Source organism: Corythoichthys intestinalis, chromosome 14 (assembly GCF_030265065.1).
Source record: "Corythoichthys intestinalis isolate RoL2023-P3 chromosome 14, ASM3026506v1, whole genome shotgun sequence".
Classification (NCBI taxonomy): Eukaryota; Metazoa; Chordata; class Actinopteri; order Syngnathiformes; family Syngnathidae; genus Corythoichthys; species Corythoichthys intestinalis.
This window is the reverse complement of record NC_080408.1, coordinates 35,975,457-35,998,549: the sequence shown is the minus strand read 5'-3', so window position 1 is coordinate 35,998,549 and position 23,093 is coordinate 35,975,457. Positions and strand designations below refer to the sequence as shown.

Genomic DNA, 23,093 nt, shown 5'->3' with positions numbered 1-23,093 from the left:
GAATTCCGACTGACTAGATAAATCTAAAAAATGAAACATCACCCATCCAAAGAGTATGATTGCTCTGTAAATTAAAACAATCATATCTCTGCTTTTCTGTGGTCTATCCAAATCCGCGTTTTTGAGTGAAAGTTCATTTTTTCCGATGCTTTAAAGCAGCGCTTCTCAATTACTTTCTGTTACGCCCTCCCCCAGAAAAACTTAAATGTTTCATGCCCCCCAACTCTCTGCCACCACTGTAAGTGGTATCATTTGTCTATAAAATTATTATTATTATAAGTACGTCTCTGCATAACATTGTGTCCTTTTTTTATATTAAAGGAAAAAAGTAATAAAAGTGATTTTATTTACACTGTTTATGAAAAGACTGAAGGTGCATCAGTTTGCCGGAGTTAAAAAGAGAAAAAGGTCACCTCTCTGTAAAAATACACTCTAGTTGCCTGGTACACCAGACTCACCGCTGTTCCAGCTTTTGAGTCTGGCCACCATTCAGCGGATACAATTTCCAGGGCGGAGCAAGCCACAGCAAACAGACAGCGGAGTGGACCAATCAGCGACGGGCAGACGTGACGTTAGTAAAATGACGAGGGCAGGACGAGGGACTTGCGCGCGGAAGTAAACATACGAAGAGAGCGGAGTTTATTCTACATGACTAGCGCGAGACAGACTGTTGTCAATGACTCGTGTCGATGTGTTTTTGGTAATTTAAAACGGATTTTACCGTGGATTGGAACATATTCTCGGCTCTCCCGTTCACCATCTGTGTTGTTGTGGAGACGACTTTCGACGCGCAAGAGTGACGTTGCTCGTTAAGAACACGTCACGCAAATAAACGAATCTGATTTGTTGATTGATTTTGTACCTGCTCGAGAGGCCGTTAATGGGCTGGTTCCCAGACTTTTCTCTCAGTGTTTGAAAAATACAGGGAGAACAGTCTGGCCGTGCTAGGCAAACACTCTAGTACATTTTTGACCATTAGATTCATTCATTTTCCATGTCGCTTTTCCTCACAAGGGTCGCGGACAATTTAGTGTTCAATCAGCTTACCACACATGTTTTTGGGTGGCCACCGTACCGCCCCATTTGATACAGAAAAATAAAATGTAATAAAATCAATTAGAATTGTTTAGCAACATTCACTCATGAGAACAATATGCCAAACAATTTGACCAAACAAACAAATTTATAGGACAAAAACGACAGTGTCATTGGTCAGGTGGACAGTTTTTGTTTTTGCTGCAGGTAGTATCAGCTCCTTTACGATGGTGTGTGGTTCTTTTGCACTGAGCATGCGCAGTGCTCGCTGGTTTACTCATGTAACACTGACAAAGCGGGACAATTGTCTGCAATATTTGGCACGTTTTCGCTGAAAAACAATCAAGCGGCTTATCAATGTGTTTGGGGTCTAATGTCTAATCTTTTAATTGAACTGGATTCCTGCTGTCTGCTGCAAACATTTTTAGACACAGTAAACAGATTGGTCTTTCCTCGTCACCCACTGTAATAAAAGTCAAAGCCAAAAAAACAAACACTTCGATGTCATATTTCCTTGTCGAAGCTTTTCATATCTCCAATGCTCTTTACTGTGTGCTCTTGTGTGGTTTGAAAATACTGCGCACACTCTTAAAATGATAGCGCCACTGTCACCCACTGAGGGGATGTGCAATTACATTTTATTTCTAGTACGGCAAAAAGTTCTAAGTACCAAGGTCACATGCGCCACCCCTGGCATCGCTCTGCATCCCCCAAGGGGGGGCCCACCCCACTATTTGAGAAGTGCTGAGCTTGTGTGTGGTCATGTGACTGTCTTGTTACGGGTGATTGGTAAAATGCGGTCATATGATTTTGATTAGTGAAACTGGTAGAGTCACTCTGGGAATCTATGACAAAAAATAAACTAAAATCTAATATGTAGAATAAAGAGGAGAAATGATTGTAGTGTAAGACTAGTGTTTCTTCACAAATCTACTCAAGTAGAAGTAAAAAGTATGGGGTGATAAAACTACTTGTAGAAGTATATTTTTCTCAACTACCTTACTGTGACTATGGCAAGGGACTAATTATTATTACCACAATTTATTATCATTTATGTCATAGAGACAACTTTCCAATGTATTACACTATGCTTCAACATGATAAGTCACACCCAAAGGCACGTTTAGAGGTAGATGTCATTGAGTGGTAACCTACCTCTGGAAACTTGCCTGGAGAAAATAAGACCACAGGAAGGTCAAAGTAACTATCCACTGAAATTTTTTGTTTTGTGTATTATTTTTTTCACTTCTCGCAGATTCCTTACACAGGAGCCAGCATGAACCCTGCTCGTTCCTTTGGCCCTGCAGTGGTCACGGGCAATTTCGACCAACACTGGGTAAGAGTTGGATGACCCAAATTTCCTAATTTGTTGGTGCTCACATTAAGAAAAATTGTTAGGATGTGAAAAATAGGTATCCGTACGCCACTGTAGGTGTACTGGGTCGGACCTGTCCTGGGTGCCGTTGTTGCTGGACTGCTGTATGAATTCCTGTTCTGCCCGGACGGCAAACCAGGTTCAGGGCAGGTGATTCCCAAGGACCAAATGGGGGCATACAGAGACATGGAGTTGGCCAGGAGGAAGAAAAGGACAGAGAGAAAAGACGCAAGAGAAGTGCTGTCCACTGTATGACAGGCAGAAGTTTTGTAAATGGAGAGTATTCTGTAAATGAGAATGAATGAAATAAATTTTGGGGGCTTTCTTACTGACTCCCCTGCACCTGCATGACTCCCCTTCCCTGCACCTGCCATGCCTTGAAACATTCCATTCTTGAATGTATTTTCAGTCCAAGAAGCTTTGTGCACTGAACAATTTGGATGTACAGTATTACCATTTACAGTGGGGCAAATAAGTATTTAGTCAACCACCAATTATGCAAGTTCTCCTACTTGAAAAGATTAAAGAGGCCTGTAATTGTCAACATGGGTAAACCAAAGCCATGAGAGACAGAATGTGGGGGGGGAAATCACATTGTTTGATTTTTAAAGACTTTATTTCCAAATTAGAGTGAAAAATAAGTATTTAGTCACAAGATTTTATGCTGTCAAAGAGGTCTAACTTCTTCTAACGAGGTCTAACGAGGCTCCACTCATTACCTGTCTTAATGGCACCTGTTTTAACTCAGTCAGCCACACTCCAACAAACTCCACTATGGCCAACACCAAAGAGCGGTCGAAGGACACCAGAGACAAAATTGTAGACCTGCACCAGGCTGGGAAAACTGAATCTGCAATAGGTAAAAAGCTTGGTGTAAAGAAATCAACTGTGGAAGCAATTATTAGAAAATGGAAGACATACAAGACCACTGATAATCTCCCTCGATCTGGGGCTCCATGCAAGATCTCACCCCGTGGCGTCAAAATGATAACAAGACAGGGTAGCAAAAATCCCAGAACCACACCATACCCACTGTGAAGCATGGGGGTGGAAACATGCTTTGGGGCTGTTTTTCTGCAAAGGGACCAGGACGACTGATCTGTGTAAAGGAAAGAATGAATGGGGCCATGTATTGAGAGATTATGAGTGAAAATCTCCTTCCAGCAAGGACATTGAAGATGAGACGTGGCTGGGTCTTTCATCATGATAATGATCCCAAACACACAGCCAGGGCAACAAAGGAGTGGCTTCGTAAGAAGCATTTCAAGGTCCTGGAGTGGCCTAGCCAGTCTCCAGATCTCAACCCCATATAAAATCTGTGGACGGAGTTGAAAGTCCGTGTTGCCCAATGACAGCCCCAAAACATCACTGCTCTAGAGGAGATCTGCATGGAGGAATGGGCCAAAATACCAGCAACAGTGTGTGAAAAGCTTGTGAAGAGTTACAGAATGTTTGGCCTCCATAATTGCCAACAAAGTGTAGATAAAGTATTGAGATGAACTTCTGGTATCGACCAAATACTTATTTTACACCATGATTTAAAAATCAAACAATTCATGTTTTTTTCCACATTGTCTCTCATGGTTGAGGTTTACCCATGTTGACAATTACAGGCCTCTCTAATATTTTCAAGTGGGAGAACTTGCACAATTAGTGGTTTACTAAATACTTATTTGCCCCACTGTAATATGTAGCTTGAATAGAAGCAGAAAGACAATCTGTGGTACAGTGAGCTCGTAAATTCCACTGAGGATCATCATGGTGCGACATTAAAGTTGTACGAGCAAGCAAGAAAATGTGGCCTTGTTATTTTGGGATTAGTGTCACACTTAGTCCATGCAAAGTGCATGTAAGCATAGTAAGACACAAATTAAAAGTGAAGGACTGTTCTTTATTTTTGTGTGTAAATGTACTCTAAACAGAAAACACACTATTTGAAATAATGTTCCTATTTTGTACATGTTCTCTGTGAAATAATTAGAAAAAAAATTTTGGTTGCTGTTTAAGGTCCATGTGCTATTAGTTTTAATCATAAAAGATGGCTGAATTGATTAGAACTTTACAATTAGCCACATCTATTCATTGTCAACAGATGGAATTTTTTACAATGTATTTTATGTAAGATATGGTAATAAAGTTTATTCCAAAAATATGGACTATTGTAAATATATTTGTAATGGCTTAATTCTAAAAGAAATTACCTCACTTCTGCCTTCTCTTGAGCAGTGGTGGCAACTGATGTTGCTCATCTGGTACGCCAACAATTTAGTGGCCTCCATAAACTTTGCATCAACTTCCTCCAGGGGAGGGCAGCCAAGAGCCTTGTATTTGCACGCCTCCCAATTGCTCTTCTTCCAAAACTAATATAGTAATAAGTAATCGAATCCGCCAAGTAGAGGTGGAGCTTAATTACATGAATTGTGTGTGTGTGTGTGGGGGGGGGGGGGGGGGGTGTTCAATGTATATATTCAAATAAAGTATTTGAAGGGGATACATATATTTCGTTTTTTCCCTTTTCCCCCAAACTATAAGTTGAAAAGGAAAAAAATATGTATATGTTGGAAAACACACCAGGCTTAAAAAGCAGTTTCTGCTCTTGCACCCCTCTTTTAAATAAACTGCTGTATTTTAAGTCAGAAAAAAACTTGTGTTTGAACAATGTCTACATGCTGCTTTAGCAGTTTCATGTCGCATAATTTAATATGTCGCAGCATTTAACATCTAAACCCCTGCAACAAAAGTGAGTACACCTTTTTGAAAAAGCGTACATCCCTAGATGTCCAATTCGACTACTGCTTGTCATTTCACCTCCAAAATATCATGTGACTCGTTACAGGAGTGCTGTCAGCATTGCTGCAGGAATTGAAGAGGTGTGGGGTCAGCCTGTTAGTGCTCAGACCACACGCCGCACTCTAGATCAAATTGGTGTGCATGGCTGTCACCCCAGGAGGAAGCCCCTTCTGAAGACGGTACACAAAAAAGCCCACCCGTCTCATCAGACCATTGGACATGGTTCCAGTAATCCTTGTGCTTTGTTGACATGTCTTCAGCAAACTACGGGCTTTTTTGTGTACCGTCTTCAGAAGGGGCTTCCTCCTCGGGTGACAGCCATGCACACCAATTTGATGTAGAGTGCGGCGTATGGTCTGAGCACTAACAGCCTGACCCCACACCTCTTCAATCTCTGCAGCAATGCTAACAGAACTCTTGTAACGAGTCACATGACATTTTGGAGGGAAACTGACAAGCAGTACTCAATTTGGACATTTAGGGATGTACATTTTTTCATAGGGGTGTACTCAGTTTTGTTGCCAGGGGTTTAGATATTAATGGCTATATTTTGAGGGGGAAATGAATTAACATCTTACAAATAAAAGTTAATAAATTGGCTAGACTCAGTAGTTTGCTGTATGTCACATGCACAATCTGCTCTGTCCTCATCAAAAGCCTTAATCTCACTTTTATGGTACTGTACCCTCAAAATCAAATGATTTCCTAATGCAAAAGCATATAGAACGTAGTTTTATATACACTACTTTTGGTCTTAATACCAATTTGGGCTCACAAATATACAAAAAGCTGGTAAATACATTGTCCTTCAAGTACAGAGTGATGACTTGGAAATTCGTATTTGCAAATGCAATTGCCCGGGCGGTGCAAAAAAAGGCAAAAGATAAAACATAGACCTTAAAGACCATTAGCAATTAATATTTGGGGATTCGTGGAGGAAAAAACGTGTTAAACACTCGTTCAATAATTCATACTATAAACAAGAAAGTCTCACACTTCCTTAATAATTTAGACGTAAGCTAATGTTGATTTATTCAGGAAGGCCTGCGCCATCAGCGCTGCCTGGAGTGCCCACATTTGAATTAAAGTAGGACAGTAGCAGGCAAGTCTGTAATAACATTTGTATAATTTTATTGCTGCTCGCGGCCCAGTTCATTTCCTCCTCCAGTAGCTGCGTGAAATTGTTTGATTCTGCAAAGTGCCTTGAGTGTGATGCTCTGGGCACACAGGGAGGTGCAGGAACAGGAAGGCGTGTGACACTTCGTACTGATGCTGTCACACACACATGCACATACACAGATAAATAACATTGCCAGTGCCAGGCTTTGTTACACTGGCTCTCTTAATAATTCACGCTGTCTTGAAAATATGATTGATATTCTCACTCACTCTGTCACTCGTGATGAATATTTGAGAGAATGCATTCCAGGGAACTTGGAAGTGTAATAATAAGTCATTCATTACGCCATCGCATCATATAGGGTGACGCGTTTGTCAATATGGTCCTGCAGTGGAAAGCATGGTTGTCAAGCAAAGATAATGGAACTCACTATTGCCAATGTCGAACCTTAAGAACTTAGTCATTTTTGGAATTATGAATTTTGTATAAAATTATAATGATGAAGTGAAATTTGAACCAGTGTTTTGGGGAAATGAACATTCGCAACAGTTAGTCGCCGTAAGAAAGAACAATTTAACAAGAGGAGGTGTCCTCCTGTATTGCTAATAGTCCATTAAATTGACACATTTTGTAGTCCAACAGTATAAAACTTTTTTAAACTTTTAAAAAAAAATTTTTTTTTAAGTTTTTTAAAGTTTGGAAAAATGTTTGACATTTTTATGTTACCTTCAAACAGAAGTGCTATTGCTGTGAAGCATCACTTCGAACTGCTCTCAATAAGTGGTAGACATGACTGGGTGCTGGTAAGACAAAGTAGTCACAGATGTATGTTTAGATTTTACATTAAAATACAGTTCTGGCAAGACAGAAACTGTTACTCTAGCAAACACCTTTCATTAAATTGAATAAGTTTTTTTTTTTTTTAATTACAATCGATTAAATTTAGGTTTAACTTTAATGTAAAATCTGGACGAGGAATAATGCACATGTTGACTTCTGTGTTGTCACTATGTTGACGTTTATCAAGTCTAGTTTATTTATAGCCCTAAGTCATCAAAAAAGATCCCAACTGGCTTTACAAATAAAGACCAAATAGCAAACATCCATTCATCTTGAACACAGCTTATTCTTGTCAAGAGCACAGGGTTCCAGAGCCTATACCAGCTGACTTGTGGTGAAAGGCAGACTACTCCCTAAACTGGTCGCCTGCACAAGCAATAACAACGCCACTGAGTGCTAATCAATCCCATCCTGCCTGCACCAGTGTTGTTTTCGTCAGCAATGACGATAACGAAAATATTTCGTGGACGAACATTTTCCCGATGCCGAGCTAAAAACGTGGTTTAGGAGATTAGAACATATGCCAGTTTTCGTATGATGAGACGAAAATGCGACATAGTTTCTGTCATATGTTTACAATGCGTGACATTTTCATATTGTATGCGGAGTGTTTGGGTCGTATCACTCATGTAAAATGTGCTGCGCCTCTCCCTCACTCTCCACACCAGTTTAGGATGTGTGTAAGGCTAGGCTGCACTCCATCTTGCTTGTTTGGAAACACGTTAAGATTTGTTTTCTTATCTTGGCAAGAGAGAATATGCATTGCTGCTTTAGCCTTTAAAGAGTATATGATAGGAGAAAAAAAGTCTTAAATAGCATTATTATGTGAATTAGAATCATATTTTGAGACGATTCGACTATATACTTGTCATGAACGGCAAGCCGTTGATGTGAATCCCAAAAACAGACCAAGAGATCAGGTAAAGCTAAAGTTTGTGTTTAATAAGTACAACAAAGGGAGCACGCCAAAAATGCGGGTTTAACAAACTGAGAGAGCACGCCAATAAACGCGAGTGTAATAATAAATTACAGCAAAGGGAGCACGCGAAAAATGCGGATATAACAAACTGAGAGAGCACGCAAATAAACGCGAGTATAATAATAAATTACAACAAAGGGAGCACGCGAAAAATGCGGATATAACAAACTGAGAGAGCACGCAAATAAACGCGAGTATAATAATAAAGTACAACAAAGGGAGCATGCGAAATATGCATGAATATAACAGAGTACAAGAATCAAACTACAAAGCCCAAAAGAGCACTAAAGTAAAGATGACCAAACCAAAATACGACCGTAGAACGTCGGGAAACTCGAAGGCTGACGATGAACACACAGGCGGTAAGCAAGGCAAGTAGCAAGCAATAGTCCGACACTTGCAGATGGTGACAGGTTTCCTTAAATACTGAGCTTTCCTAATCAAGCACAGGTGTGTCGCATTACCCCGCCAATCTGGCTCGATCAGGTGCTGCATAAAGAAAAAAGAGCTGAGAACACACACAAATATGACAGAACCCCCCCTTCAACGGACGCCCCCTGGCGGACCACCTGGTTTCGAGGGATGAAGGGAGTGGAAATCCCGCAGCAGCGACGGATCGAGGATCCAGGAGCGGGGGACCCATTGGCGTTCCTCTGGGCCATAACCTTCCCAGTCGACCAGGTACTGCACCCCTCTACCCCGCCTCCTAGAATCAAGAATGGTACGCACCGTATACACCGGCCCACCGTCGACCACGCGAGGAGCAGGAGGAGGCACTGGCGGAGGGTTCAAGGGGCAGGTGGAGACCGGTTTGAGCAGGGACACATGGAAAACTGGGTGGACCCTCATGGAGCTAGGAAGCTTCAGCCTGACAGAGACCGGATTGACCACAGCATCCACAGCAAACGGACCAACGTATCTAGGGCTCAGCTTCCTAGAAGTCCCAGCAAGGTGCAAATCCCTCGACGACAGCCAGACCATCTCGCCTGGACGATAGACCGGAGCAGGCCTTCTGTGGCGGTCAGCTATCTGGCGGTTGCGTGCTGCCGTGCGGACCAGTGCAGCCCTTGTGTTCCTCCAGACTTTATGGGCCCTCCTCAGGTGGACCTGGACAGACGGCACAACTACTTCTGCTTCCTGCGACGGGAACAATGGAGGTTGGAATCCGTATGCGGTCATGAATGGTGACCTCCCGGTGGCTGAGCAAACGAGGGTGTTGTGGGCATACTCCACCCACGGGAGGTGTGCTGACCAGGAGGCTGGATGCAGTTGACAAACACAGCGGAGGGCGGCCTCTAGCTCCTGATTGACCCGTTCTGTCTGTCCATTCGATTGCGGGTGGTAACCAGAAGACCGGCTTGACGTGGCCCCCAATGCCTTGCAGAACGCCCCCCAAACTTTTGAGACGAATTGTGGCCCCCTATCAGAGACCAGGTCAGTAGGAATGCCGTGAGCCCGGAATATGTGCGCCACCAACAAATCAGCAGTCTCCAGAGCTGAGGGTAACTTGGGGAGTGCGACAAAGTGTGCCATCTTTGAGAAACGGTCCACCACAGTCAAGATGACAGAAAGACCTTTGGAGCGCGGGAGTCCAGTGATGAAGTCCAGTGCCACATGGGACCAAGGGCGAGATGGAACAGGAAGTGGATGCAGCAATCCAGCTGGGGGACGATGAACCGCCTTGCCTCGAGCGCAGATGGTACAAGCAGCGACGTAGTCCATGACGTCCCTGCGCATACCCGGCCACCAAAACCTCTGGAAAATGAGGAAGAACGTGCGAGACACACCTGGGTGGCAGGCGAACTTGGAAGTGTGACCCCATTTCAGCACTCCTGCACGTTGAGCATCCGGAACGAATAACTTGTCAGCGGGGCAGCCTCCAGGCACCGTTACACCCCGCAAGGCCTCCTCCACCAGACGCTCGACCTCCCACCGTAGCGCCCCAACAATCAGGCGGTCAGGTACGACCGGCTCCTCTGAAGGACCCTCCTCCACCGGTTCATGGATCCTTGATAGCGCGTCAGCCTTTCCATTCCTTGACCCTGGACGGTAAGTAATTGCAAAGTTAAAGCGGGTCAGGAACAACGACCAACGGGCCTGGCGAGAGTTGAGGCGTCTGGCAGCCCGAAGGTACTCCAAGTTTTTGTGGTCTGTGAGTATCTGGAACGGCTCTTCAGTCCCCTCCAACCAGTGCCTCCATTCCTGCAAAGCCTGCACAATGGCGAGTAGCTCCCGGTTGCCGACATCATAGTTTGCTTACGCTGGGGTGAGGCGGCGGGAGTAGAATGCGCATGGGTGCAGTCTCTGGTCGACGGTAGACCTCTGGGACAGGACGGCCCCCACTCCGGAACTCGATGCGTCAACCTCGACCACAAACGGAAGATCAGAATCAGCATGGACCAGGACAGGTGAACTCGTAAATGCCCGTTTAAGGCCTACAAATGCGGCCTCTGCCACCGAAGACCACGTAAACGGCCTTTTGTTGGAGGTTAGTCTAGTAAGGGGCTCGGCCCTCATACTATAGTTACGAATGAAACGTCTGTAAAAGTTGGCGAACCCGAGAAACTTTTGTAGTTGCTTACGCGATGTTGGAGTCGGCCACTCGGCTACTGCCTGAATTTTAGCGGGATCAGGCCGGAGCTGTCCCTTTTCCACAATAAACCCCAGAAACTGTATTGAATCCTGGTGAAACTCGCACTTCTCTGCTTTGACAAATAGTTTGTTTTCCAGAAGTCTTTGCAGAACCAGGCGGACATGTTGCTGATGTTCCTGCAGGCTTCTTGAGAAGATTAAAATATCGTCCAGATATACAAAACAGAATACATTCAACATGTCGCGTAACACATCGTTTATGAGGCTCTGGAATACCGCAGGCGCGTTAGTCAGACCGAAAGGCATGACCAGGTATTCAAAATGCCCGAGCGGTGTTTTGAAAGCGGTTTTCCACTCATCCCCTTCACGAATCCTGACCAGGTGGTAAGCACTGCGCAAATCTAATTTCGTGAAAATTTTGGCTGATTTTAATGGGGCGAAAGCCGAATCCAACAATGGTAAGGGGTATTTGTTCTTTATAGTAATCTCATTGAGACCCCGGTAGTCAACGCACGGCCTAAGACCCCCATCTTTTTTGCCGACAAAGAAAAACCCTGCCCCCAAAGGAGAAGACGAAGGGCGAATAAGGCCAGCAGCTAAGGAAGAGGAGATGTATTCCCTCATTGCCTCCTGCTCCGGTTTAGAGACCTGATATAACCTTGAATTGGGCAGTGGGGCATTGGGCAGCAAGTTAATGGCACAATCGTAGGGACGGTGCGGCGGTAGGGTCATAGCATGCTCTTTACTAAAAACGTATTTGAGATCGTGATAATCAGTAGGAACATTGACCAAATTAACTGGCTCGGTCGTCACGTGTGCTTGAGCGGGAAGTAGACACGCCGACCGTAAACAGTGTGCATAACAGAAAGTACTCCAAGTTACTATTTGCGTTTTAGCCCAGTCAATATTGGGGTTATGTACTTTCAACCAGGGGAGCCCCAGTACTACTGGAGCAGATTTACACGGCATAACCAAAAAGCTTCGGACCTCAAAATGATTGCCCGACAGTTTTGTTTTGAGTGGAGGCGTAATAAACCTAATATCCGCCAGGGGTCGCCCATCGAGATCTAAAACCCGTTTTGGCCTAGCAAGTCTTATTAATGTACAGCCAAGAGCGTCCACAACACTCTGGTCTACAAAACAATCATCTGCCCCCGAATCGATCAGAGCAGTAAACTTAAAATTAACCCCACCATGTGACAATTCACACGGCAGTTGCAGTCTCATAACGCCTTGGGGGTGTCTGGGTTCCTTTATGTCGTCGTGGGGCAACTCACTTGACGGATTGCTGTCATGTACGAACCTCGGCCCCCCTCGGGCGAGGGGAACCCCAGGAACCGAAGATCCAGGTCGACGCGAAGGAACAGCGTCACAGGCGGCGATAGGGTGTCCCAGCGAGCCACAATAGAGACACAAGCCTGCCTCCAACCGCCTCCGTCGCTCCGCAGCAGAAAGGCGGCCGCCACCGAATTGTGTAGGCTCCCCTCCCGTCGGGACTGGACTCTGCGTCGGCGTAGAGACGGACGGCGGCTCGACGAAGCCGTCTTTATGGACCGCAGTCGGGCTGCTCTGCGACGACGACCAACGACGTCCCCGAGGCTCCATGGCACGTTCCCTCTCCCGTTCCTTCAGACGATTGTCCAAAAGCACGGACAAGGAAATCAGGTCCTCCAGATTCGACGAATCGTCCCGGGCCGCTAACTCGTCCTTCACTGCAGAAGACAGCCCACGCCGAAAAATCCCACACAGCGCCGCTTCTCCAAAACCGCTCTCCGCGGCCAAAATGCGAAACTGAATAGAGTAGTCTGCTACCGTCAGATCGCCCTGAAAAAAATCCAACAGGCGGCTGGCTGCCTCCTTGCCCCTAACCGGATGATCAAAAACTCTCACGAACTCAGTCTCGAAAGTTTCAAAACAATTACGGACCACGGGCCTTGTGTTGCTTACCGCCATGGCCCATGTAGCCGCTTTACCGGTGAGGAGACTCATTACATAAGCTACACGGGATCTATCACTAGCAAACGTAAAAGGCTGCTGGTCAAAAATAAGGGAGCACTGATGCAAAAACTGTCGGCAAGCACCTGGCTCTCCCTCATAACGATGAGGGTGTGGCAACATAGGCTCCCGAAAAGACGCCGGCGGGCTCATCGGAGGAGGGGCGGGCAGGTCGGGCGCCGCGGTAGCGTCAATTATACCTCCGGGTTTTACAGGCGGAGCCATATTCGCAACTCTTGTGGTGAGCGAGCTGATCACATCCACTAATTTGCATATCGATTGCTCGTGTTGACTGATCATTTGGTCGTGACCAGCGAGAGCACGGAAAAGATCCTCCGAGTCCGTGGGATCCATGTGGTCGGACTATTCTGTCATGAACGGCAAGCCGTTGATGTGAATCCCAAAAACAGACCAAGAGATCAGGTAAAGCTAAAGTTTGTGTTTAATAAGTACAACAAAGGGAGCACGCCAAAAATGCGGGTTTAACAAACTGAGAGAGCACGCCAATAAACGCGAGTGTAATAATAAATTACAGCAAAGGGAGCACGCGAAAAATGCGGATATAACAAACTGAGAGAGCACGCAAATAAACGCGAGTATAATAATAAATTACAACAAAGGGAGCACGCGAAAAATGCGGATATAACAAACTGAGAGAGCACGCAAATAAACGCGAGTATAATAATAAAGTACAACAAAGGGAGCATGCGAAATATGCATGAATATAACAGAGTACAAGAATCAAACTACAAAGCCCAAAAGAGCACTAAAGTAAAGATGACCAAACCAAAATACGACCGTAGAACGTCGGGAAACTCGAAGGCTGACGATGAACACACAGGCGGTAAGCAAGGCAAGTAGCAAGCAATAGTCCGACACTTGCAGATGGTGACAGGTTTCCTTAAATACTGAGCTTTCCTAATCAAGCACAGGTGTGTCGCATTACCCCGCCAATCTGGCTCGATCAGGTGCTGCATAAAGAAAAAAGAGCTGAGAACACACACAAATATGACAATACTGTACAACAATTTAGCAAAGCGCAGATGAAGAGAAATTATTCTTTTAATCTACCGCTTAGCCACGCCTACTTACGCCTGCTTAGCCCTATTATAGGGCTCTAGCGTCCCCAACAGGTGGATGACGTCAGCGGGAGAATGGGCTCATCAGTTTTACTATTCAGCCAATTGAGGGGGAATTATTCAGAACGAGGAAAACGCGACAGAGAGCCGCAAAATGTCATTGTTTCAGTCTCTCTACTCCAATATTTTTACAGGATATTCTTTTTATCCAAGTATTTTTCCCCAATAGCTAAATAAATGGCTTGAGAAAGACCAGTCAGCCATTGAGGGGGAATTATTCAGAACGAGGAAAAAGCGACGAAGAGAGCTGCAAAATCACTGTTTCTGTCTCTCTACTTCAATATTTTTACAGGATATTCTTTTTATCCAAGTATTTTTCCCAATTGCTAAATAAATGGCATGGTCATGACAAATAAGTCTTGTGCTAAATGGAATATGAAATTTAAAAAATGCACTTATTCAGGACGACATGGCAAAATTACTCCATAATGGTCAAAACTGTCGACTTCACCTTTGCTGTCCCACCTCCCGAACGATATTTTATGACACCTAAATCGGGCTTATGTCATTTCCCTTCCCCGGCTTCGGAGAATGTAAACAAACCAAGAGCCGTGACAGCTAGCCGACATGCTAACCCGAACCGAATGATGTTTCAAAGTCTTCGAAGCGGAAAATCACACATAACTAGCCCGGATTATTTGACATGACGACTGGGTTGTCGATTATCTTCGCCGATCGGCAAACCGCCTGGCAGAGAGCAATTTACAGCTTGTTCGCTGGAGCAGGGCGGCTAGGGTTGCCACCTTTCAGAAATAGAAATAAAGGAACCCCCCCCACCGCGCCCAAAGCCTTACAGGCCAAAAAATAGGGGCATCCCCAAATGGCAGCTTCCTTGCGGCAGACTGTTTTGTTTTTTATTCTGCAGATTAGTGAAAAAGAAGTTCTGAATACCATAATTAACATTTGTGTTATCAGCACTTAATGCGGTCACGTGATCCACTGAAAAGCCTAATTTCTCAAGGGAATGTTCCAGGAGAATTACAATTCCATCAACTGACTTGTTTCTATGAAGTCCAGCATTTTGTTGATGACCGCAGACTCTTGAGTGGACAGCAAGGGGACACCTTTCTGCTCAATTTATTCGAGGCATCGGTCTGTATGGAGAATGGGATGGGTGACGTTTAGATCTTGAGCACATCACCCCCTGCCTTTGGACCCAGGAATTGTTTCAACAGTGCCTTCTCTCCAAAGTTATTTTCTTCAACATTTTGGAATCACATAGAATCTTCTAATTGAGCTAGTATCCACAGTGAGCACTGTTGTAGCTCTGGCCATGTTTTACTGTGTGGTATACCTATGTCACCTCAGCTGCAGTAATTTAGAGGGTAGGAGTGCAATGATGTCAAATTATTGCTTTAATTTTGGTGTCACTATTAATCAATCAATAGATAATCACATATATTCACAGTGTTTATTTGCTGTTAGTCTATTAGGAATAATTCCAAATTAGGAGCATTAGTTAGCACAGTGCTTCTCAATTATTTTCTGCTACGCCCCCCCAAGCAAGACGTAAATGTTTCGCGCCCCCCCAAACTCTCTGCCGCCACTGTAAATAGTATTGTCTATTACTGTAGTATTGTATTATTACTGTTATAAATACGCATCTGCCTAATATTGTCCTTTTTTTCTAAAAAAGAAAAAAAGTAACGTAGATCAACTTATAATAAAGTATAACTTTATTAACATTGTTTTGTTTGTAACAGAGAAGACTTGACGTGCATCAATTTGCCTGAATTTAAAAAAAAAAAAAGTCACATTCAAACTGTAAAAATACAGTCAAGGTACATTTTTGACCATTTGATACAGAAAAATAAAATGTAATAAAATCAGGAAATAATAACAAATTCAAATGGATTAGAAACATTCACTCATGAGGACAATATGCCAAAAAATTTGACCGAAAAAACAAAAATGAATAAAGGAAAAAAAGAGTGTCCTTGGACAGAAGGACAGTTTTTATTTTTGCTGCTCACACTCAGTATTACCTCCTTTGCAATGGTGTGGAGTCATTTTGCAATGAGCATGCTAACAATGCTCACTGGTTTACTGATATAACACTGACAAAGTAGGACGATTGTTGGCAATATTCGGCACGTTTTCGCTGAAAAACAATCAAGCGGCTTATCAATGAGATTGGGGTCGAATGTCTTTAAGTGGCATCTTAATTGATTTGGCTTCTGGCGGTCCGCTATAATTATTTTTAGACACAGTAAACAGTCTTTCCTCATCACACAGTATTAAAAGTCAAAGCTAAAAGGCAAACGGCACGAACAAAGCGCATTCTCGGCGGCCGAGGTAGAACCGTAGGTGAGGGCGGTCGTCGTGACGATCCCAAGCCGAAAATGGCACTTATCGGGCGGCGGCGTGAGAACCGGACAAGACAGTGGGTCGCTGCGTGAGTGAGTCGGGTCGGAAAACGGCTTTCGAAAACGGCGGCGGCGCACTGCTCTTCATATTTGTTTTCTGTGTAATGAGTGCTCTTCCTTAGTTCAAAAATACTGCACGCACTCTGAAAATGAGAGCGCCACTGCCACCCACTGAGTGGATGCGCAAGTACACTTTATTCCAGTACGGCAGAAAAAAAAAAAAAAAGCATGTTCCCCGAGGTCACATGCGCCCCCCCTGGCATCGCTCTGCGCCCCCCCAGGGGGGCGCGCCCTACTATTTGAGAAGTACTGAGTTAGCATAACAAAATCAGATGTTCTTTACATCAGACAGAGCCTTCTCCATTGCTGCCCCTTCATTTTTGAACGAACTCCTTAAACCCATCTGCACCTGTTCTGATCTTCCTACATTCAAAAGATTGTTAGAAACTCACCTTTATAAACTGGCTTTTAATCTAAAATTCTTTTCTAAATTGCTTTGTACTGTGCACGTTGTGTGAGCCTTTTCTTTGTTTCAACTGGAAAGCATCTTTGAGCATCGGTAAAAGCGCTCTATAAATAAAAGGTAATATTATGTTATTATTTTATTATTTATGGGTACATAAATTCATTCCATATCGATTGATAATAAATGCATGTTTAAAAAAAAATCAACATTCCTGAAAATATTAAACCATAGTAGCAACTGAAATAGCCTACCTATGCTCCTATCTATGCAAGATGTATGAATGTAAATATAAATACTGTATAGCCTATACGTCATCCATATACAAGAGCATAATAACATACCAAATAAAGCTGGGGATGTTTCAGGTACAAAGAATTGTTACAAAGGTGCCTGGCTCCTCTGGGATCTTATATTCCATTTGTGGAGGTCACCTGCAGCATGCTGTTTCACATCTGGATCTGTCACACCTCCATGGGACATTGAAAAACCTTTCGTGCATACTTGCAGTTCGCTTTATAATCATCATACCCTCTTCCCACTCCAGTCTATTATTTGGGAGAGACGTTTCCTCTTTGAGGACGAGGTGGGGTGTCCTGACAGTCTGCTGCCGAAGACAGTTTTGTTTTGAAAACGTGCGGGGCGGTGCACTGAGCAGATCGAGCGAGGTAGCTAGGCAACGAACCCGGAAGTGGAGCGCAGAGCAGACAGCAGGCAGGCAGGGAGATAACTATTTTGTTGTCTTTCCTTTCCTTTATTGTTTTGTTCATTATTGTTGGCTCAGTGTTCACTTATGAGCGCTGGTGTGTGTTTGTGTGTGACAGACGTGCATAGGTTGGGCGCACCGCCACCCGCTCCTCCTCGCCGCCGGAGCCGTGGGTCGCACGGGGTTGCCCCATGGGATAATGGTGAAATACGGAATAAACTGCGTTACGTATTGTTCAATAAGGAACGCAACTTTTAATTCCCAATTATGGAATGATTCCGTATTTCAAGGGACGGGTGGCAAGCCTAAGGGCGGCTGCAGTTGTGCAGCTAACGTGCAGCTAATGTGCATGAGGAGAGCTTTTTACATGCCTATCAGTGATCAAACGTAAGTAGTCCTTTATTTAAAAGTTTGTCGTGTTTACTTTGTAATTGCTGTATTCGCCAGTATTTGACATAATACAAAACAAGATGTTTACTCTCTTCCTCGTAAGTCCCATGGTCCCACAGTAGTAGGGCTTGTTTTGGGCGATATCCACCGGTGAATGGGAACCTTTTGAAACTCCAAAAAGGCGCACACGCCTCTCCCTCATACAGCAAGATTTTTCTGCAGCCGTTTGGCTGGCGTGATGCGAAAAATAAACGTATTAATCCGCAAAATCAGCTGAATCCTTAGTTCTTCTCATACAACAGTACAGCTGTATAGTGAAGAGTACTCCTTCCTCCGTACACGTCACAGCGCCCTCTTTCTCAACTCGAGACTGTTGCCGGAAGTCATTTTCATGGCACCGGATTCAAAAAGCAAATTAAAATATAGCGATCGCTTCCACACACATCCAAGTGGTCCATATCATTTAGGAGCATAAAATACCGCGTGTATTATGAAATAAACATGCTTTTTTGTGTCACAGGCACTTTAAAGGTCTGTGCTGAGTGATCATTAGACGTTAAATATCACTCGTCGTGTTAGCGAAGCATTCGCGTTAGCATTAGCTTCAGAGCATCCTCTCCTCTTAAAACCAGTCTAAATCAGAGCCACTTGGCTTTTCTGGTCAGTAAATCTAAAATAAATAATAAATAATAATAATAATAAATCAGCGAAATGGCATTTAGCTAATCGCCCACTTCAGCTATTTTGTCTGGTAAATGAACAATTACTGGGAAATACAAATTGTTTGCAACTTCTGGCCAGACTCTAAGAATAGTAACAACAACAAAAAATCCCACACTTTCCAGTGTTAAAAGCTTAAACAACATTTATTTTTACATACAATTCGTAGCTTCAAGGTGAGTTTCATTAAAAATGATGAACTGCTTTTCCTGCTGAGTGTGTGTTATAATCATAAAGTTGGCGTTGCCCTTGTAGACACTACATAATGTGCTCGTCTGTGTATGTTCATTCGAAATTGTTGGAAAGCGTTATCTATTTTTTAACTAAAACATTTGAATTTTTCATATGAAAACATTTTAAATAACTGTCAACTAAAATTAGACAAAATTTGAGATTTCATTGACTAAAACTAGACGAAGAGAACACATTTTGAAATGACTAAAATATGACTAAGACCAATAAGTATTTTCATCCAAAAGACTAAGACTAAAACAAAAATTAAAAGGGCTGCCAAAAAACATTGGCCTGCACCACTATACCATCAGCGAATCTTTTAGGAAACAGGAAACCTTAAAATATTAAGGAAATAATAAACAGTAGATCATATAACTAGATCAACATGTACAATAAAAATATATTCATGCAACATGCAAGGAAATACTTCTTAACAAAACCAATTGGGAAAAAAAAGAAAAAACTTGAGAGGGAATCCACCTTCCAGGATTGACCAGGGCATGATGGATACCAACTATACAACGGATCAAACCAATGTAATACGCTATGTCACAGTCCATCATGGTGTCACGTTTGTTTGCGTTCTCGGTTCTTTTTCCTGTATTCAGCACCTGATTTAGCCAGATGGGTGGGCTAATGCGACACACCTGTGCTGCATTAGGAAAGCTCGATATTTCAGGAAGCCTGTCACCATCTGCAAGTGTCGGACTATTACTTGACAACCTGTGGCCTATACTACGAAGCCAGTTTTCTGGCTTAGCAGGGTAATTTCGAGAGTAACTTCATCACGTGCGACCTAAGTTCGCAGCTAAACGAGACTACGAAAGGTGGATATGTTGGAACCGAGAAGTGTTGCCATGGCAACACACGCCACACGCCAAACCTGGTCGTCTCAGAGTTAGATCTTGCTTAACCCCAGAATTCTAATTAACCACGCTATAATTAAACAGCACTCCTCCGCGGACGTGTCCTCCTGACAATGACAGCGTACCTGGACGACCCATACGACATTGGCGCGCGGATTGTGAGGGGCTCTCTTCGGAGTGCACGGGTTTTTGGAGACCGCCAGAATCCGCTGGCGTACCCGGAAGATGTTCTCCATGAAAGATGTAGATTTTCAGCTGAGGGAATTCTTTACCTGTGCCAACTGATCGAGGCGGACGTCACTATAATGTAACCCGCCGCAATGGCGCCGCCAGGGGGTGGCCAGGGGTGGCCAGGGGTGGCCACGGCCACCCCTATAAATTGGTTGGCCACCCCACTGGCCACCCCGCTTGCCAGTATATCGTTAGATTGTTGAAGCATCAGTTATGCATTTCATCCCAAATGAATGCATTCATTTTGTTTTGTTAAATGTAGGGCTGTGAAATTTATTGCGTTAACGGGCGATATTATTTTTTTTTAAATTAATAACGTGAAAATATTTATCGCAATTAACGCATTCGCAGTACGACTCATTCACGCATTGCCGCAAACAGCCTACAATGGCGTCATTTTACTTCTATACAGAGATAAGAGGCAGTGTCAAGTGAGTGGAGTAGATAAATGCATTCATTGGGGCTGTGCTTTTAATTGGCAAAAGCTTTGTCATCTCTCCCACAGCAACTATAAATATTGTGGGAAGTGATGTGGGGAAGAATGACAGGAGTTGATCTTTTTCTTAACACCCTGTAGTGTACCCAATGCAGAGAAAATATAGCATTTGCAGCCACCACACACAGTCATGGTTGCACCACTTCCCGTCATGCATTTGGGCAGAACAGTTAAGTCGCTACAGTATCATTTACTGAAAGCACAACAAATACACTAGATGGCAATATTTAGTCACAATATACAAACTCACATTTTTCCTTTAAGAATTACAAGTCTTTCTATCCGTGGATCCCTTTCACAGAAAGAATGTTAATAATGTTAATGCCATCTTGTCGATTTATTGTTATAATAAACAAATACAGTACTTATGTACAATATGTTGAATGTATATATCCGTCTTGTCTTATCTTTCCATTCCAACAATAATTTACAGAAAAATATGGCATATTTTAGAGATGGTATGAATTGCAATTAATTACAATTAATTCATTTTTAAGCCGTGATTAACTCGATTAAAATTTTTAATCGTTTGACAGCCCTAGTTAAATGTACACCTTATGCCTAATATATACATAACACAATTAAAACAGAATTGGAACTCAAAATGTTGACTGGAGAGTTACGGATTATGCACATCAAATCATTAGTAACATCAAATATTACACAATACACCAAAGAATATCAGTAGTCGTGTCCTAATGTCTTTCTGATAGTTCTCCCCTGACCTTTTTACTGCAATAATATAATGAAAACCTGAAATTATGGCTTTTAGTCTTAGCCACCCCAAGATTTTAAGTGGCCCCATCTGGCCACCCCTATGAAAGATTTCTGCAGGCGCCACTGACCCGCCGAAGTCAGGCCCTCACAAACGGGCAGATTGTGTGCCTCTCCGTGCGCTCTTTCGCCAGGGACAATATATGCATTCCAATGGTGATGCTGAATATCTGCGTAAGAACACTGTATGCCGTGCGATTCGAAGTGGGGTATAGAAACGCTTCAAATTGATCGTTGAAATTGCTGAATGTAAACGAATGCGAAGCTTTGCTCTCATACATGTGATGGGGCGTAGTGTCGACTCCTGCCAACAGGAGGAGCTAGAAGCCCATTTAGACTGAATTTATTACCCCCGTGGAAGCGTGTGGGAGTGGTGAGAAAGGGAAGTGTATAAAAGAGCATGCCACGAGTTTAAATGGACGCGTGCTTCGGAAAAGTTGCCTGCACGGCAGTGCAGAGTCATTAAAGACGGCGATCTCGGCAGCAACGCCGGTCGCGTAAATTTTAAGTGAGAGCTGCGGATGCAGAGGACTCATCGTGTGTGTGATTACAAGTTTAACCAATGGTAAGCACATATTTAAACGGGTGGCAGGTGTGACAAATTAACAGTTGTATGTGATCCATGTTGCACTACTTTTTATGAAACAGATCTCCGTGTCCGCAACGGCAGTCCGTTGTCAAACTATCACAAAGCACGACGAACAGGAATATTCTGCTCAAGGTATTAGCTACTCACTCATCACAATTAGATACACCTGATACTTAATGATTGACATCCAGAAATGCTACATAGCGTCTGAGCTAAACCATATGATGAACAACCCATAATTTGGAGGAAGTTTGTAAAATAATGTTTTATGTTGTAATGTTTATTTTGTATGTTGTATTTCAGCTGTTTTCTCGAGTGTATGTGCTGCTTTTTCCTCCTGCTTCTCCATTACACACCTCCAAGCCAGATCAGCAGTTTATAAAGTCGTTTGTGGGTTTTATATTTTTTTTTTATAATGGGTACGACAGCGGGAATTACGGTATTGGTAAAACAATAGTCGCCCCTACCGTCCGTGTCCAATAGAGCCTACAAAAAAAGGGGGGGGGTTCCGTGGCAGATCATTTCTTTCACATCATTGTTTTGAGTTTGCTGTGCAGTGAATCGTTTATTGGAGTGCAGTGAATTACTTTATTGAAGTGAGGTGTTTTAATTGATGTAAAGTGATCTTTGCCCACATTGTTAAAGGCAAGTTGAACCCTAGAATGGGCTATTATTGGGGGTCCAGGACGACTTTTGGGGAAGCCATTACTTTAATGCCGCTTGTTTGATTTCATTTTTGTTAAATAAACTGTTATTTCTACTACACCAGTCCTTTCTTGTGAATTTTGTGAACCATTGTGGGGGCGAATTCAGAGCTACACCCTCACCATATTACATATACAAGAAATATATTTAACGGACTTTTCCAGCGTTATTTCGTTGTGTAAATGAGTTAATAATAATCATAGAAATATGTAGACTATTTAAACATTGAGAAAACTTGCGTTTTTTTCTGCCAACTCGAAGAGATTAAATTAAATGTCAAATCCACTGATAGGACAGACGCACAAATATAAAAGATATAAATGTTTATTGAATACTCATCTTACAGTCTTGTTTAACTGTGAAAATTCGTTACAAAAGACGGGCTTTAATTCATGCAACAACACATGGCATCCCCGCATTTCCTTCTTCTCCTGAGTCCTCACAAAGATAACATAAAATTTTGGAGGTGGGGGGTTGGGTCGGGCTCGGGCCTGCAAATCAAGTTAATTGATCGGGCTCGGGTCGGGTCGGGCTTGAGTTTTTAGGCCCAAACTAAGGGGGGAAAAAAAAAAAAAGGACATACGTATTCAGTCAATGGGATTAAACATACAATTATCCTGCTTCATGTGGTGATGCGCGATAAATTTCTTACTGTTAACGTACCAAATCTTATTTTATTGTCCTGACA

At 43.2% G+C, this 23,093-nt stretch overlaps 1 protein-coding gene and 1 long non-coding RNA gene across 2 annotated transcripts in view; both read left to right on the top strand.

The window, feature by feature from the left end:
• Window positions 1–2,838, top strand: part of aqp4 (aquaporin 4) — a 91,771-nt gene extending 88,933 nt beyond the window's left edge. The window contains exons 5-6 of the mRNA XM_057857520.1: window positions 2,291–2,371; window positions 2,468–2,838. Coding sequence (XP_057713503.1) covers window positions 2,291–2,371; window positions 2,468–2,665 — 279 coding nt within the window. The 3' untranslated portion in view covers window positions 2,666–2,838. The remainder of the gene's footprint in view (window positions 1–2,290; window positions 2,372–2,467) is intronic.
• Window positions 2,839–21,521: 18,683 nt separating this feature from the next.
• LOC130929491 (uncharacterized) lies at window positions 21,522–22,339 on the top strand. Its single transcript, XR_009066905.1, has 3 exons — window positions 21,522–21,676; window positions 21,760–21,832; window positions 22,004–22,339. It is a non-coding gene; the product is annotated as an uncharacterized LOC130929491 (long non-coding RNA).
• The last annotated feature ends 754 nt before the right edge of the window (window positions 22,340–23,093 follow it).